The sequence below is a fragment of the Dermochelys coriacea genome, chromosome 4 (assembly GCF_009764565.3).
Source record: "Dermochelys coriacea isolate rDerCor1 chromosome 4, rDerCor1.pri.v4, whole genome shotgun sequence".
Lineage (NCBI taxonomy): Eukaryota > Metazoa > Chordata > Testudines > Dermochelyidae > Dermochelys > Dermochelys coriacea.
Genome location: NC_050071.1, coordinates 98,078,153 through 98,096,909, shown reverse-complemented (window position 1 = coordinate 98,096,909; position 18,757 = coordinate 98,078,153). Strand labels below are relative to the sequence as shown.

Sequence of the window (18,757 nt, the reverse complement as noted above, 5' to 3'; positions counted from 1 at the left end):
CTCTTAGCACTTCATGGGTCATATGTTTATTTTTATGTTTCAAAAAAGGTGCTTACTGTCACTTTTAAATTTCACAATTATCAGTAAAATTTTAAAATAGATACGAAACAGTATTTTGATTATGCTGAAAAATACGCAACAAAACAGACAACTACAAACATTACATTTCTTAGATAATACTCTAAAAATTACTTTAGCATTTGGGTTTAATTTTACCTTTCCTCACATGATACACAATTTGTATAAAAGGACCGTTAAACTCAAATGTCTACACAAACTAGTCTACATATTTCAGATACAAAATAAAATACAAATTGAAATTAAAAAGCATCATTCTTGGATTTTCTTACTGTATAATTCATAATAAACTTTCCATACCGCTTTCTTATTTGACAGAGACAAGTTATTAAACTTGAAAACTCTTACATTTGTGCTAAATTACTCTAATTTTACTATTGAATTTATTAACATTTGTGAAAGACAAATACTGTTCATAGGAACTGTGCTGTATATTTATATAAGTATTTAAATTGGTGCTATATTTCTATAGCTTTATTGGTGCTTTCTATAGCATACTGTAGATAGGTATAAAAGAACTGACTTAGCAATCAAGAAAAATGGATTTTGAACTCTTGCATACTTCACGACAACAATTGTGTTTTATCATTAGAAATGCTTTTTACAAACATAACATTTATTGTACAAAACTGACATGTATTAATAGTTTTAAGATGTTCGAACAACAGAAATGAAGTTGCCTGCCTCACAAAATTTTCCACTGACTCAAAGTCCTTTATTAGCTTACCCACCTACTTTGGGTTGTATGATCCAATTTATACTCCAATACTTTGCACATTTGAACTTGTGTTATTCATTAACCTTTGTCTCTCCTTCTTGCCATGTCATTACCACAATTTTTTATTTGACAGAAAGCACAGGTGGGTGCAAGAAATATTAGTTCTACTTTTCCATTTTCCTGACCAATACTTATTGTCACATGCTAATCCTTTAACCTCTGTCATGACCTCATAACCCCTGACCCTTTTTACCATAATAAACCTACACATCATCGTTCAGTGCAACAATGATTCCAATTGTCCCACACCCAGAACTCACACCAACTATTCTGCTTATAGTTAAGATTTTGTAGACATTTGCTCAATAACATTGCAAAAAAATTGCAAGGGATATAGCCACACAATTTCCATGAGAGCTGTGTGTTTAAGTCCTGGACAACCCTGAACACTGAAGGATTAAATAAGGAATAAAATTATAAATTTTCATTTTTTTCTGTGAAATATACCACATATGGATATAACTGACCTAATTTAAGGATCTTTCTGGATTAATTAACTGAAAATTCAAGAAGCATTACTTAGCATGCCATGTGATTTTTCACAACTTTTACCAGGATTCTTTTTGGTTTTGGCCAATTTAGTTATAAGCCTCAAATAATATGAACTACTGGGAAATGATTTACTAATACTAAAAATATGTACTGACCATTACAGTATGTAGAAAGAGAGTAATAATATCAATGAATACAATTCCCATATACATACAGGAATGTTTTAGAATTCGATCAGTACTAGTCTCACTAATATCATATTAAGGTGATAACACAACCATACTAATGGATCATGTGACCAAAATGCAATTCTTATATATATTTTTAAAAGAGTTACAATGACACAGTGGATAGCCTAAAAATATTTCCTACCAACCACTTTCAGTTTTGGTTGGGGGAAAAAAAAAGAAGAGTAAGAGGAAAAAATTCTCACATACTAGTCCTAACAAAGATTGCTTAGAACTTAATGTTACATTATATATAGTGGACCAATTCCTCAACTGGTTTAAATAGGTATAAATCTATTGACTTTAAACAGAACTATGCCAATTTACATCAGTTGGGGATCTGACCATGTCACATTATATCATACAGTATATATTACCAAATATATGGAGACATTGCTAATCATAAATTGAGAATTTAGATGTCTCTATCTTTAATAATGGTTACCCCAATGTATACTTAAACTATCTGAGATCGCATAGACATGTGTGTGTGTGTGTGTGTGTGTGTATAAATCAAATCAGCATAACAACTGAAAGGTGCTGCACATCAATGTATATGTGTTAAAAAGTTTTCAGATTCATGCTATTCTATGGCATGTAAAATACAAACTTATTATTTACTTACTTTGTAATTAAAATTTTCATTATATTCATAAAATTACAGTTTCAAAGATGTATGTCAGTTTGCCTTTCTTTTATTTACATTATTTTTCCATTTGTGTAAATCTGCAAGAAACTGTATTTATTCTAAAACCAGCCCAACTTTCAGTTTCAATTTTGCCAATTTAAAAAAAAAACTAGTCTTCGCAGTATAGACACTATGCATTTTCCACCAGTATTATCCATAGATCTCTTTGAACCTAACTCCAAACACACAATTTAAATTCCTTGTTAAAACAGGACTAGTATGTTTTTTCACAGCTCAAAATTAATGAAGAATGGTATAAGGCTCCTCCGCCTACCAATTTAATGACAGCTCTTATTGTCCTTTGCTCTACTTCTCCACATGGGTCAGTAATCCATTTCCACACAACAGTTCAAGTACATAAGATTTGAGGACCGAAAGGACAAATCACTTCTGCCTGAAGGAGACAGCTTTATTATCAGCAGACAAAAAACAAACCGTTTTTTAAAATAATGTTTGCCAGTATATAAAAAACTGGATAAATAAGATTTGTGCTTTTCATAGACAATGATTTCCAGTCACTGAAAACTGACGGGAATATTAAAAAACAACCCTCCATTTTTAACTTTTTGAGACTATATGGCACAGGAATAAAATGGATAACCACCGTGCATTTAAGTTTGTTCTAATTTTAATGCAATTGTCTTCTACCTTTGTGTTAAAGTCCAGGGCATTTTGAGAAGTCTTGTATAATTCTGGATATTTCAACATATTTTCCTTTCGGCAGGATCTCTCAAATATTCCAAGAGTCAGTGGTGGCATAGCTGTAAACATCTAACATATAAATAAAAAAAATGTATCATGGAGCTGGAGAACTAAAAACTTCATAAAGAATCAAGAGACTAATAAAAATTGTTAAAAAAAATAGGAATTAAATGCATTAAAAACCCAAAACCTTACCACATTGTAAAGACCTATACACCATCTTTCAAAAAGAATTTGTCCAGAAAAGCCATTAACAAAAGCAAACCAGCTCTGAAAAGGAAGAGAGATATGTGACTTATATGTTCTACAAAGAGTTTTAAAATACACTTTAGCTCTGCTTTATTAAAGGGATGTTTTTAGGACATTCGCTAAATAGGTCTGAATATTTTAACCTTTTTCAACCCTGAAAATTACTGATAAATCTCAACTGATATTTTGTTCAGAGCAGTATGACGGGTAATAACTAGTCACATATGTTAGCAATTCTGTTTCTTTGTCTAAATCTGAACCTTTTTCTAAAAGAAAGCTAGTTTCAGAAACACTGATGTGCCTCACATGAGACTTATTCATGTAACTGTGTTTATATCTACAGCTAAAATGTAATTTTCTTATGAATAATAGTAAAGAATATAACACACTGATATATTTTAGTTCAAATAATTTTGCCCTATAATTTTGTATTTAAGCCCTGATTTTGCACTATAAACTGCATGGGTAGACTTTTTTCCCGCATGGCACTCATTGTACAACCAGGCATTACAGCAAAAAAATCAAGAATTGAACCTTACTTGAAAATACTTTAGAGTACTGGAGAGGAGTATTTTAGAAAACTGTTCTCACATTAGTATTATCCCTTACTGCACATGGATTCACATGAAGTTAGATTCTTTAGGGTATAATTCTGCCATTCTTAATTTAGCTGGTACTTTACTCAGTACTGGAGTACTCTCTGAATAAGGTACTGGCCAATGTAAGTAAGGTAATGAAGAATCAGGTGCTTATGGAATTTGGGGCTTATGTTTTTATTCATTATATCACATATAATTTAAAATATAAATTAACAGTAAAAATTAAGTGTTATTTAAATAATATTTCTATTCACAATTTAAGGCTCTGTATTTTATGAAAAGGTCAGAAAAATAACCTAATAAATGTTTGGCAGCTTATAATATTAACATTTATACTATTTTAAATATAAAACATTATATTAAATTTAATGAGGAAACAAAACAAAACCCAACTTTCTGAATCAGTACAGATAGCGAATCAGCAGTAAGATTAATAAAAAAGCTTGACATGTTGGTCATGTGAATTTTAGAAGCAGTGTGGCATAGACTTTGCCAGAGTTCATGTTTCATTTAACCTCATTCTGGTAGCATGAATTTCTACAAATTTACCATTTATCAGTATGTACCCAGGCTGGCCTCCAGATGACCAGTTCCTGTGAACAAACAGATCTTCTTTTATCATGAGAGGAGGGAATGCTTGAACACATAAAAACAAATATCTGATTCATGAGATGGAAAAGAAAACAAAGTAGCAACTATTACCAAACAAAAATTAAATTTAATTAATCTCAAAATTGTGAACCATTCAGCAAAGAAATTCAGACTAAAACAATCTTTAACACATTTACTTGCAGAGGCCAGTTACTGAAACAATATGGGACACAAAAATCATACCATAGGATAAATTATGGACAGTTTTAATACTGAAATTCCTTGCTTTTGTTAATTTTATTAATTAATGTCCTTAAACTCAGTTTGCTATTTATACGGTTAATATTTCAACCTATTGCTTGAAAACAAGCAAACAGACTAACCCATATCCTGAACAACAGTATATGATAGCCGACAAGCCAGATTTTAATGATGTCTGTTATGTAGCATATTTTGACTTTTGATTTTTCAAGTATGGACTATGTGAATATATTTTTGTGAATTTATAATACACATATAATCAAGTTGTCTTTCAGTAATGAAGGCTTCAAAACCACTACACTTTACTGCATTAATACATGAGGCTCTCTTTCTGTTGTCTGGCATTGCTGGAACTGTATGGAAGTAGCTAGCAGATAAATGTGTACAGTGCAGATAATTCCATGATCATTTCAATATATAACTGGGGGGCTTGTGTCAGCCCTCCCGCTTTCGCATTCTGGTTCACAGCCCACCCATTGCCGAGACCTTACCATTCTCTCCTCCCACCAAATGAGGGTTAAGGTGGGATATAAAGGAAGGGGGGGTTGGCTTTCTGATGTTCCAGTCATAGGAGCCCCAAACCCCCATTTCCACTCCTTTAATATTTTCTTTAAATCAGAGGTGGGCAAACTATGTTTCGCGGGCCACATCCAGCCCATGGGACAGTCTTGCCTGGCCCTTGAGCTCCCGGCTGGGGATGCTAGCCCCAGGCCCCTCCCCTTCTGTCCACCCTCCCCTGCAGCCTCACCTCGCGGAGCTGCCAGCGCTCTGGCCCGCTCCTCCTACTGGCCACTGTGGCGGCGTGGCTGGTTCTGGCTGGGCGGCAGGGCTGCGAGCTCCTGCTGCTCTGAGTGGTATGGTAAAGGGGAAGGAGCGGGGTGGGTTGGATAAGGGGCAGGGATCCAGGAGGCAGTTAGGGGACAGGGGGCGGTTGGATGGGGTGGAGGTTCGGAGGGGGTCAGGGAGCAGGGAGGGTTGGATAGTCATGGGAGGGCCTGTCAGGGGGCAGGGGTGTGGATAGGTGTCGGGGCAGTCAGGGGACAGGGAGAAGGGTGGGGTCCCGGGGGTGGGTTGGGGCAGAAGGTCCGGGGGGGCAGTCAGGGGACAGGGGGGTTAGATGGGGGTGGAGTCCAGGGGGCAGTTAGGGGACGAGGAGCAGGGGGGGTTGGATGGGTTGGTGGTTCTGAGGGGGGCAGTCAGGGGGCAGGAAGTGGGAGGGGGAAGATAGGGGGCGGGGACAAGGCTGTTTGGGGAGACACAGCCTTCCCTACCCGGCCCTCCATACAGTTGCGCAACCTCGATGTGGCCCTCCAGCCAAAAAGTTTACCCACCCCTGCTTTAAATCCTTTATCAATCCATTTATCGGATCACTGTATCCCTTCCCTATGGAGTACCTGCACTGGACATCCACCCTGCATCAACATAATGAGTTGTGACATCATAGCCTAACTCCTGTTCCACGGTTGCCCCCAAGCAAACTCTCCCACTTCCAAACCTGCTGTGAGGAAGGCGAAAAAACCCCTAATTCACCTAGAGCAATCTGGAAGTGAGAAAAAAATTCCTTCCCAGCTCCCCAAGAAAGAAGCAACTAGTGCAGTGCCCACAGCAGATCCTGACCAAACTTGATATTTCACCACTTCCACATGTGAAAGGGTGGGTGCTGCTCCACCTGGTCCATGTGAAAGAGAGCTTCTCCTGTCCCAAATGCACAGTTCTGGTCATCTGGGGGGATGAGACAGCATCCCCACGCTGACCTGCTCTGCAGCTGTTGCAAAATCACTCCACGTCTCTCTACCCCTTAAAGAGATGCACACCTTCATCCAGCAAACCACTCGATGGTACCCCCTCCCCGCCAGCTTAATGTGCTATGCAGTCATTGTTGCAGTTGAATATAAATATATACAAAAACCATATATTAAAGGAATGGTATTTGGATTGCAAAACCAAGCATCTGAAAGCCAGGAAATGCCAGAATTTAGGATGCCATGACAACCTTAATTCTACTCCCTTGTGCATTTGTGTTCTGAGACAGTCTTTAACTACATGATTATATGTTACTTCTCCCCCCCCCCACGGGGGGCGGGATCCCTCTCTCAGTCAGTGCACAGGAAAACAATTATTTTCAAAAGTTCTCACCTAAACCTGAACGGAATTTCATAAGACAAGGAAAAGTAGTTCTTTGGCCTCAAGGATTTCCCCTTCAAAGGCCTACTGCATACAAGGAGGCAGATGCTTCCAGCCTGCTGCTGGAGCCGGAACCCAAGGAAGACTTCGGCTGTCCTGAGGAGACTACCCAACACACAGGACGCAGAGGACGCTCAGAGTGTATCCCTGGGAGATGGAGGACAACCCTTGAATGCAGGTACACCCGAGGGAGAAGTACAGGAATCAGCCCAGGGCAACCAGACTCCAGAGGTGCCACTGGAGATACGGTCAGTGTGTTGTGGGGGAATGCTCACTGACCTAGTGGCAGACCACTCTGCTGCTGTTAGGGCCCTGGGCTGGGACGCGATGGAGTTGGGCAGGCCTGCTTCCCTCCTGCCATCCCACTCTTGGGGTGGCAGTATTCCCCCTCCTTAGGCCAGGAGGCCTGCACTCCTCGGACACCCATTGCCTGAGCCCCACAGACTGCTCGCTGGGTGCTCAATCACTGCCGGAGCCCTAGACTGCTCGCTGGGTGCTCAACCCCTGCCCCAGACTGTTTGCTGGGGCCCCTGCCCTGGCTAAGGGCCTGGGCCCCCAAACCACTTGCAGCTACCTTGACTAAGGGTTAAAGCCTTTGACTGTGTGGTGCCCCATCCTGGCTGAGGGCCTGGGGCCCTGAACTATTTGCAGATCTACCCTGCCTACGGGTTGGACCTGGAGACGACTAATTTCCCCATTTACTTAGCCTGTTTCAGGAGTGTGTACAGCAAACAGGCGTGGCCTCCATCAGAAACGACAGCAAGGGAGAATCACACCTACCTAAACTCTTACAGTTAGAATTAAAGCTGCCTCTGAAAATGTAATTTGGTCCTCTTATAGGTAGGCAGTGTAGCCCCTGTTAAGGAAAACATCTGTATTCATGAAAGAACTTAAGTATGTGCTTAAGTCCCATCAAAGTCGGCAAATACGGATAAACTTCAGCTTTCCTTAATCAGGGCCTTAGATAGTTTTGATCAGAATCACATAGGATGTCTGTGGCTGAGCCAGGAATGGAACTGAGTTCTCCTGGTCCTATTCCAGTGCCTTAAAAAAAACAGAATATAATTTTCCTTCCTACAAGCCTCTGTGCCATACACTGTCCATCCTGTGTACTGAATAAGGCAGGGTTTCCAAAGAACAAATTGTATATGATCACATAAAGACTGTATCACAATGCATATGCCACATGTTTTATTTTAGATTTTCAAACCAAGCCAAAAAAACTACCACAACTGTACATGTGCCCACAACCTTAACTCTGCCCCCCTTTACCCTTCTGCATATATCCTTTTACTAGATTATTTTTTATTATTTTTTATTTTTATTCGCTGCAGATGTTTGGTTTAGTTATGTTGAGAGGAACTAATTTAGTCAAGGTGTGTGTACAGAAAAGCAGTTAAATAGAGTGAATGAAGGCGCACATCTCTAGAGGGACAGAATTAAGAATGTTATACCTGGTCTGTGGCATATGGTACCTGTGATAATGGTAAGAGGGGTGACTCGTGAGGGGAAGAATAGAGAGTATATTCCGTAAGGTGGTTTACCTTTTCCTGTACTTGCTTTTGTGGATTTATGTCATGGCATGCTCTCTGTGCAGCAACCCTAGCTGCTTCCAAATTAGTTTTTTTTATGCATTAATTTCCTAGGGTTATTTTAAGTTTAATGGAAATGGGGACTTGGGTGAAGTGGTGACAGAAGCGCAGCCACTAATTAAGAATATTTTATCAATTGGCAGCAGTACATGAACCTTTGTGTGCCAGCGGCTACCAGTGAACCCTGAGATAAAGATAAGATAAGATAAAACCTGACAGAAAAGTGTAACTCCTGAGGAAGAAGATATTTTCTATGTTCAGCTGCTTCCCTCCATCAGTTAGGCTTATATGCACCTAGCCCCAATCAACAAGCAGGTTTGTGTGCATAGCACAAACTTTCAGTGCTTCACTACCAACTAAAAATGACCCTAAACCCATTTTTTAAACCTGTGCCTGTTGCACCAGATCTACTCAGGATCTCCTTCTCTACCAAAGTACTGTTTTTAAAGAGATATCAGTCAACAATGAAAAGTACAACTGCCAAGGGAAAACTTTAGCCAGAGTCTTATTTCAAAGATTTACTATTAAAAAATTATGAAAAGAAACTGAACAAACACTATGCAGAGAATTCAAATGGCATAAAACCTAAGCCTGTGAGAAATTTCACATCGACTGCCTCCTTACCTTTAGAGAGAAAACAAAATGTTATGCCCCAATTTAAATAAATTTTAGAATACAATTCCAACTCTGAAGTTATTTCCAGATCCCTCTATATTCCTTAAACATGCTAAATCCATTTTTAATTTTCAAATTACCATTGTTGTTTCCTTGTAAATTAATATAGTTGTTTCCTTGTAATATAAGTCCCACTCAGCATTTTTAAGATTTTAACATTTAAAATCCATAAAACCCTAATTTTTATTTAGGTTTACAATAGAAGTATTAAGAGATTTTTTAAAATGACACTATCATCTTGTTTAGGCCTAAAATTTATCATTTTTCAAGGCAGGTAAATACCATACTGTCCTAGAAGAAAAATCTTGAAGAAAATAATAAATTGGGCCAGATCATGGTCAAATCTCCATGTTCAGTACAAATTACTCCTGGGGAATTCTGTGCCAAAAAATTAAATTCTGCACCAAAACATTAAAAATTCTGCACGCAATATTTTAAAATTCTGCATATTTTTTGTCAAAATAATGCAATATAATCCAGCTAGTTTCAATTATTTTGGTAATTTATTTAAACTACAATATAATGGATGGAGAATGGGAGTGGGGAGCATTGGGGGAAATCATCAAACCCCCTTTGTCTAATAGTAATATAGCTAGTATTGACCCTTTACTTCTAATTATTAGTCAACAAATATATGCAGCCATGTTGCAGCCATGTACTCAGAGTTACATCATAGGCAACTGAAGAGCAAATGAGGGCTGGGGACTCAAACTCACAATTTTTACTGGCTACTGATCATCTCCAAAAAGGTCAGTAGCAAACAGTTCATCGAGCACATTTTGATAGGAATTTTTTTCAGTCCAACAATTTAGACCAGTTCTAATCACTAAAGCACCATAAACATTTATAAGGCCATACTGTCCTTTACACCACTCTGGCAATGTGCAATGTAAAGGAGCCTTAAAATTTTTACACCAGTTTTATATGCCTCGGGGAATTCACTAAGAACAATAGGAACAATTCACTAAGCAGGCAGGCTGGTACATTCTCCTCTGCCAGAGGAAACAGAGCCTGCCCTATGCCTACTTCTTCAGAAATACCCAAAAGCCCTGCCCCTCCACGCTGAGCGTGCTGCAATAGTGAGCGAGATGGACAGAGTCTCTCTCTCTCTCTCTCATACACATGACTACCCAGCCCCCCTCCATCTCCCCAAGTAGTGAGTTAAGTCTCTACTGGATTCTCTGGGTGCCCAAACCCACCTGTCTGCACTGCCAGGGAGTGTGCGCATGACCGTTCTTGCGGCTTCCCTTTGCTTCCCTGTCAGAAGTAATTTTTCTGTGGGTAAGCAAAGAAATCTGCGGGGGCCATGAATTCTGTGCATGCAGAGAGACACAGGAGTAAAATACATCAGAAGTTCTGTGGCACCACACGGTTCCAAAGCGCTGTTTTCATCCACGGATATAGACTGGGAAGAGAACCTTTTGAGGTAGCTACCTAATCCTGCCTTCCCCTCCAGGGTGGGGAGAGAAATCACAAATTCCATGATATATGGTGTTTGAGGAGACAGAATGTCTCTAACGTCTGAGTAGAAGGGGTAGAATCCTTTCCATCTGTAAGACAGCTGAGGAGGCTCATTTGGACTCACAGTTTATAGAGTTCAGAGCAGCAGCTGTGTTCGTCTGTATCCGCAAAAAGAAAAGGAGGACTTGTGGCACCTTAGAGACTAGCAAATTTATTTGAGTATAAGCTTTTGTGAGCTACAGCTCACTTCCCAACAGCTCAAAAAAAGGGCTGCTTGTCAGAGAGAGGATAGGGTCATCAGTACTAAAATCACCTTCATGTCAAATTGGAAAAAAAGGCACACACTCTGCTTGTGATCCCCACTGAAACTCTGTAGAGCCACATTCCTATACTTACACTCATACACACATTCTACAGGGCTTACTGCAGCTTTAGAAGGGGTAGAGGGCATAAAGACCCATGGAGAGCTGTTTTGGGGATAGGGCACTCATTTTCTTGGGAAGGCATGTTTTACTCTGATTAATGTGGGCAATGGAAGGGAAGTTGTTCTTCAGGATATTGGTGTCTAAGAAATGTGGTGTAGACTCTAGAAAGAAGATTTAGACAATGTCTGCAGGGCTGTCCTTAGGCATACACAATGTATGCAGCTGCGTAGGGCACCTGAAAATTTGGGGCAAAACTGGGTCTTAGCGTCCATCCTCCTAGCTTTCCTATCCGTGTTCTGACCCTTCCTGCAGGCTCCCACAGCTGGCTGCTGCAGCCTGGTGAGTCCTCCTTCAGAGGGGATCTAGTAGTTAAAAGTGAAAAAGCCTCCAGCCTGCCACACCTATTAGCACAGTATTGAAACTGTTAAAGAGCCATTTAACAGGCATTTGCCAAACCCCAGGTATATACTGTCAGTTTTTGAATTTACTTACAAAAACAGTTATGCATTACTGTAATATTTACTCAGAACATGTCAGTCTACAGGACCTTAGTTTAAAATTTGCTTTAAAAATATTTCATTAGTTGGTGAAGATTATAAAATCACATCTCTAAAAAATCCTTACATAGATTTTTAGATGCACAATCATCTTTAGTCTTAAATGCTTGGATCTTCAGACATATCGTTTTTTAAATAAATCCTTCAAAAGACCACCCTTATCTAAAAATACATATTTTAATTACTATAGTAAAAAAAACTTGCTTCCAAAGTCTTCCTGTCCTTTCTGTCCGTCCCTTTCTCCCTCCACCTCCTCTCCCTCCACTCCCACATTGAAGAGAGCCGTTAAATGGACAACACCCCTTTCCTTCCAGATAGCTGGACAAAGAGTTTCCCTTTCTTTACTTCTGACGATCCAATAAACTAGTTTTAAAAGAACCCTCCAGCAAAATCAGTGTCTTAGTAAGATATAAAATCCTTTGTTATGCCTAAAATCTTTGGAAACATATTTTTTAAAGTTGGTGAAATTTCATAAACATGTCTATTGTTATTGAGATCTCACAAAGTAAATTAGTGTTCCCTTCTTCTAAAAGCAATGAACATTGTTATGAACACACTAGACCTCTGTGACTGATTAATTTAAAATAATGTCTTTGTTTCAGTGAGTTAAATATTTAGTAATCTGGAATGATTACTTTATGAAGGTTTAAGAGTAGATTTAAAATATAAAATCAGCTTAGAAATTCTGATTAAGAAAATGTAAAACAGAGAAGAGCTGCATCATGTATTCCATAATATTTAATGTTGTGTTCAGCAAGACAGATGACTCACCCTTACTACAAAGTTTTTGCAAACAAATGTAGGACAAACTTCAGGGCTTGAAGTCAAGAAATCAAAAAACCTGAGACTAACATTTTTTATTCCCAAATTTAGTGTTTTTAATTAGGTACCTTCTGCATGTCCATTCTGCATGAGGGAGAGGGTATGGGGGCGGGTCTCTGAGGGGAACTGTGACTCTCCACCACCCGTGAGGCGGGCCGGGCGTCTCGTTATCCTTTGCTGTCTCATCCCTCCCCACCCCCGGCCGGGCTGAGGCTCGGGCTGCCATTGGGTATAGGGGCACCAGTTTAATAATACTGTGTAGGGCCCCATAAATCCTAAAGACGACCCTGATTGTCTAGATGTGTGAGGCAAGGGAATCAGGAGTCAAAGGTAAGCTCCAGGTTATGGGCCTGAGTGAAAGGAAGGATGCTATGTTAAACTGATTAAGAAAAGGTGGAAGTGGAGAGGGATTTGGAATGAAAATAATGAGTTCAGTTATAATGATGTTCAGTATAAATTGATGGGCATAAAAGCAGGAGAAAATGTCAGGGAGCTAAGACAGCGGACTGGATGGAAGACAAGTCAAGAGTGGAGAGGTAGATTTGTGAATTATTGATAGTTTGTGAAAGTTCGTAGTTAAAAGGTGTGTGAAGAGTTGCAGTGCAGAAAAAGAACAGGTTGGGTTCTATTGTAACTTATAATGTATGTAGTATAATTGAAGCTCTTATAGAAAATTGTATCAACTACAACCCATAGATGTAACTGGGAAATTAAGACTGGGCTTCCAGACGAAATTTAATTTCTTATCTTTCTTCAATTTAAGCCAGAACCTTAGAATCTTTAACCCATTTTTTGTTTTGAATTTCTTTTGTCTCATTTTAAAAGAAAAAGCTTCTATATACATCTTTTATAAAGTCATTATTTTAAAGCTGTTAATAAACATCAAAACAGGTGCTCCACATTATTAGCCAACATGCAATGCCTTAAAAAACTGTGGCAAAATCCTGGCCGCAGTAAAGTCAAAGGGAGTTTTGCCATTGACTTAAATGGGAACAGGATTTACCCTATGTTTTGAAATCTAGAAACATAAAATTGTGGTATAGCTGAGAAAAAAATCTGAGCTGAGTTCTCTATCAGGTGATAGGCCCCAATTCTGCATTAAGAACTGCTAACATGGACCCACAATGCTTATGAGAAGTCTGGGACTCTGCACTGGTCTAGGGATCCATGCTAGTGGACTGAATATAGACTCAAAGCCTTAAACTCTTACTCAGCAAGCTGCGTAAATATATGCCTAACTTCAATCACGCTAGTAGAACCACTAAAATTAATAGGGGTACTCATGCTTAAGGGTAGGCACATGCTGAAGTACCTGCCGAATCAGGGCCCTAAACTGGAGTTATTACAGACCACTTATGGATTTCTATAAATAGGGTTTAAGTGCTAATAAACCCTAACGGATGGATGGAGGTGTTGCTTTAAACTCGGAGTCAGTAAGGCACTTAAGCATATGCTAAACTTTAAGCACATGAGTAATACTATTCAAGTTCAGCACATACTTAAGTAGTTTGCTAAATCAAGGCCATTGTGAGACATTATTTTTTATCACCGCACAAATGCCTACTATGAAACTTCATATTAGGATTAAGTTAAAATTACTATTCTATAACAATCTGTAGTATGGAATAGTAACAAATACAAAGGCAGATTTTACTAGGTTATCTGTGAAACCCACAGCAACCAATAAAAACTTATTTTAAAGCAACTTTCAGACCTGCCTGTCATAGTATTATTTTTTAAGTTCCAAGAGGTATGGCAGCAAAAGCTTCACATTTTCCTGATATAGTATTTCTCCATATTAAATAGCAGTTTACTAGTAGTCACTGAACTTTTTGCTTCCATGCCTGATCAGTACAAAAAACTGAAAAGAGATTCATGCCTGGCAGTTGTCCTTGCTAGAGACATTCAGTGATGTATTTTTCTGTCTATTAATTCACAGTATTGACACTAGCCATTAACACCTGCAAAAGATGTTTTACCTGGCAAAAGTTGGGTACATAGGAATTAATCTAAAGATCTTGTCTCACATACAGTTTCATTATGTATTTTTAAAAATTACATGTTATTATAACTAAAAATAAATATATAGTGTATTTCAGTTAGTTTTAAATATTAAACAAAATATATATATTTTGTTTAACATTAACGGGTATTAATAATGCATTTTCAAATTAAGACTTGAGCACTGCACATTTCTAGTACAAATCGACAACTAATTTTCTCTGGAGTAAGTAATACGATACATAGATAGAGCCCTGTGTGGAAACAAAATTTGTATCCGCATTTGATCCACAAACATGGTCCGTGGATATTAAATGGATATCCACAGATTTGCAGGGCTCTAGATAGAAAACTTGGATCTGCATCCATCCACGAACATGGTCTGCAGATATCCGCATCCACTGATATAAAGCGGGTATCAGCAGGTTTGCAGGGCTCTGTACCTAGAATTAATGTACCAATTAGGTTAAAATTTTCAAATTTTTATGCTTAAAAGTTAGACACCTAAATGTACGTTCTGATTTTGATGATGAGCAACCGCAAGTCCCAAAGAATCTTGAATGCTTCACTTTGCAATTGTAACATTTTAAACATATTTTATGTATGGAAAATTGTAGATAAGACTGTATTTAATTTTTTCATTATAATTTTTCATTTGGACCTTTTTTCAAAGCTCCTGAATTTTTCACACTGTTCGTTTTGTTATATTTTCTTCTAAATAGAATACACATCCAATTAAGTTAAAGGAAATTTTATAAAGTAAAATTATAAAGTTAAAACTCCCCAACAGCTGCACTATTTGTGACAAACCTCATAAAAAAGATAAAGTTTTTGCCTTTAAAAAAAAAAAAAAGCAGAAATTAAGGCAAATTTTCAAACACAGAGGGTCAAATGTTACGCATCTAATTTGAAAGGTCTGATTTTTGCAAGTGATGACCTAAATAAGGATTTTTATTTAAAAATGTAATCCCATTCAAGATTTTATTAAAATAGTATAAATTTGTATCTTATGTATGTAAAAAAAAAACAAGCCCCCCAAACCCCAAACAAACTTGCCGTGCTCTGATATGGACAAACTTGTTTTTCCTAATTTTGACCAACACAAACATTGTGAATTCAGGTTTCAGAATAGCTGCTGTGTTAGTCTGTATCCGCAAAAAGAAAAGGAGGATTTGTGGCACCTTAGACACTAACAAATTTATTCAGAAGTTTGAATTAAATGTAAACATCACTGGGTTTCTCTTTCATTTAAGAGAAAAATGTGATGAAAGGTGCAGAAAGAGAAATAATGAAAAACAAAGAAAGGTTGTGGAAAAAGGAGGAGAGGGAGAGATAGAAATTCTAATAAAAAATTATCTCGACAATAATCCATAGAATAATTATGTTAAAACAATGCTTGGATTGCAAAGCTAAGCACTGTAAAGTCATGAAATGCCAAAATTAAAGTTGCACATGAAAGTGCAAATATCCCTAACAATATGTGTATATTGATTTCAACAATTTCCATACCACCATCAACCTCAGCCTGGACCAGTCCACACAAGAGATCCACTTCCTGGACACTACAGTGCTAATAAGCGATGGTCACATAAACACCACCCTATATCGGAAACCTACTGACCGCTATTCCTACCTACATGCCTCTAGCTTTCATCCAGATCATACCACATGATCCATTGTCTACAGCCAAGCGCTACGATATAACCGCATTTGCTCCAACCCCTCAGACAGAGACAAACACCTACAAGATCTCTATCATGCATTCCTACAACTACAATACCCACCTGCTGAAGTGAAGAAACAGATTGACAGAGCCAGAAGAGTACCCAGAAGTCACCTACTAAAGGACAGGCCCAACAAAGAAAATAACACAACGCCACTAGCCATCACCTTCAGCCCCCAACTAAAACCTCTCCAACGCATCATCAAGGATCTACAACCTATCCTGAAGGACGACCCATCACTCTCACAGATCTTGGGAGACAGGCCAGTCCTTGCTTACAGACAGCCCCCCAATCTGAAGCAAATACTCACCAGCAACCACACACCACACAACAGAACCACTAACCCAGGAACCTATCCTTGCAACAAAGCCTGTTGCCAACTCTGTCCACATATCTATTCAGGGGACACCATCATAGGGCCTAATCACATCAGCCACACTATCAGAGGCTCCTTCACCTGCGCATCTACCAATGTGATAGATGCCATCATGTGCCAGCAATGCCCCTCTGCCATGTACATTGGTCAAACTGGACAGTCTCTATGTAAAAGAATGAATGGACACAAATCAGACGTCAAGAATTATAACATTCAAAAACCAGTTGGAGAACACTTCAATCTCTCTGGTCAGTCGATTACAGACCTAAGAGTGGCTATCCTTCAACAAAAAAGCTTCAAAAACAGACTCCAACGAGAGACTGCTGAATTGGAATTAATTTGCAAACTGAATACAATTAACTTAGGCTTGAATAGAGACTGGGAATGGATGAGTCATTACACAAAGTAAAACTATTTCCCCATGGTATTTCTCCCCACCCCCTCCACCCCACCCCCCACTGTTCCTCAGATATTCTTGTTAACTGCTAGAAATAGCCTACCTTGCTTGTCCCATGAAAGGTTTTCCTCCTTCCCCCCCTCCGCTGCTGGTGATGGCTTATCTTAAGTGATCACTCTCCTTACAGTGTGTATGATAAACCCATTGTTTCATTTCTGTGTGTGTGTATATCAATCTCCCCTCTGTTTTTTCTACCAAATGCATCCGATGAAGTGAGCTGTAGCTCACGAAAGCTTATGCTCTAATAAATTTGTTAGTCTCTAAGGTGCCACAAGTACTCCTTTTCTTTTTGCGAATACAGACTAACATGGCTGCTACTCTGAAACCTGCAAAATTTCCAATCCTGCAAAATTTGTTGAGATTTCTAAAATTCTCCCGTTCTCCATCAGGATGAAACTGAGAGCTTTTGGAATTTTTCCATGAAAAATAAGAGAGAGAGAGAGAGAGAGAGATAGAGAGAGAGGATATGTCTACAATTCAAGCTGGGGGTGTAATTTCCAGCTCGAGGTGACATATCCACGCTAGATCTGAGTGAGCTAGCATGCTAAAAATAGAAATGCTGCATGCACAAGTAGTGGTGGTGGGAAGGGCTAGCCACCCCAAGTACATCTGTAGTATCTTGGATGGGTATGTACTTGACATGACCACAGCTACACTCTATTTTTAGTACACTAGCTTGATCACAGCAAGTGTGGATATATCTCAAGTTGGAACTTACACCTCCAGTTCAAAGTATGAACATAACCCCACAGAGAGACAGACCCCAGAAAAGTCAACAGCTTGGTAGATAGGTAGTCTCTTGGGGTACATGACACTAGACCTCAGATCCTCACTATGCCTGATTTGGAGCAGAAAAGAAAATAATAATTTGTTATACAGAGATCATTTTAATAGGAACAATGCAATATTAATACCCAAAAGTAAATGAGAAAGATTTGCACTGAGAATATATTTTTTTCATAACAAAATCAAATGAAATCCAATTTAAAACAAAGTAAGCTATTCATTATTAATAATTTTTACTTTGAGTGATAACTCTGAAATTATTTTTAAACTCCCTTAGAAAATCATGCAATATCTTTGAACACTTAAGAAATACTTTAAAAATAAAGCGTTTGAAAGGCTAATATTTGATATACTGTACCATTACCTCAATAATATAAAGGACTATATTCTTGTAGAAACAGTACAAGATGCATTTAGCTATTCTGTTGTAGTTCCAAGCACCATGAACCAACAACAAGTTCGTCAGATATCTGAACTGCAAACAATGAAAAATATCTTTAAAAACATGTACATTGATCAGCGTTGCATGATATAAAAGTATTTTGTTTTAATATGTTTTACAACATAATGATTTACCTGTGCTATGGAGTAATCTGAAGAATTAGCTGCCTGTAGCCCTTCATTTCCACTAATACCAACGCCAACATGTGCTGTCTGTATCATACTAACATCATTTGCTCCATCACCAATTGCCAGTGTTACTACTTTAACCTGGTTTTTTACCATTTCTACCACTTCAGATTTCTGAAGAGGAGACACCCTTTGAAAAAAAAAAAGAAAAAGAACAAACCCTGACATGGAAATTCTGAATGCACATTATGTTAAAATATTTTTTGTTCTGCTATAGGGCAATAAAGTAGGTTAAATACAGTATCTGTCATTGAAATTCTCTTTTTACTTCCCTCAAAGACACATTCACAGGATTTTTCAGCAAGATTAGAGTAGGATTGAATTTCCCATACATATGCCAAACATCACTAAAATACCTGTTATGAAATGCAGAAATCTGCATTAATACAGCATTAAGGCTGT

General features: G+C 38.3%; 1 protein-coding gene across 1 annotated transcript in view; it reads right to left on the bottom strand.

Annotated features, from left to right (window-relative positions):
* The window catches only part of ATP8A1 (ATPase phospholipid transporting 8A1), a 262,923-nt gene that overhangs the window by 70,039 nt on the left and 174,127 nt on the right, over window positions 1–18,757 (bottom strand). Inside the window, 4 exon segments of the mRNA XM_038400205.2 lie at window positions 2,912–3,034; window positions 3,161–3,235; window positions 18,090–18,200; window positions 18,302–18,485. Of these exon segments, the coding sequence (XP_038256133.1) occupies window positions 2,912–3,034; window positions 3,161–3,235; window positions 18,090–18,200; window positions 18,302–18,485 (493 nt within the window).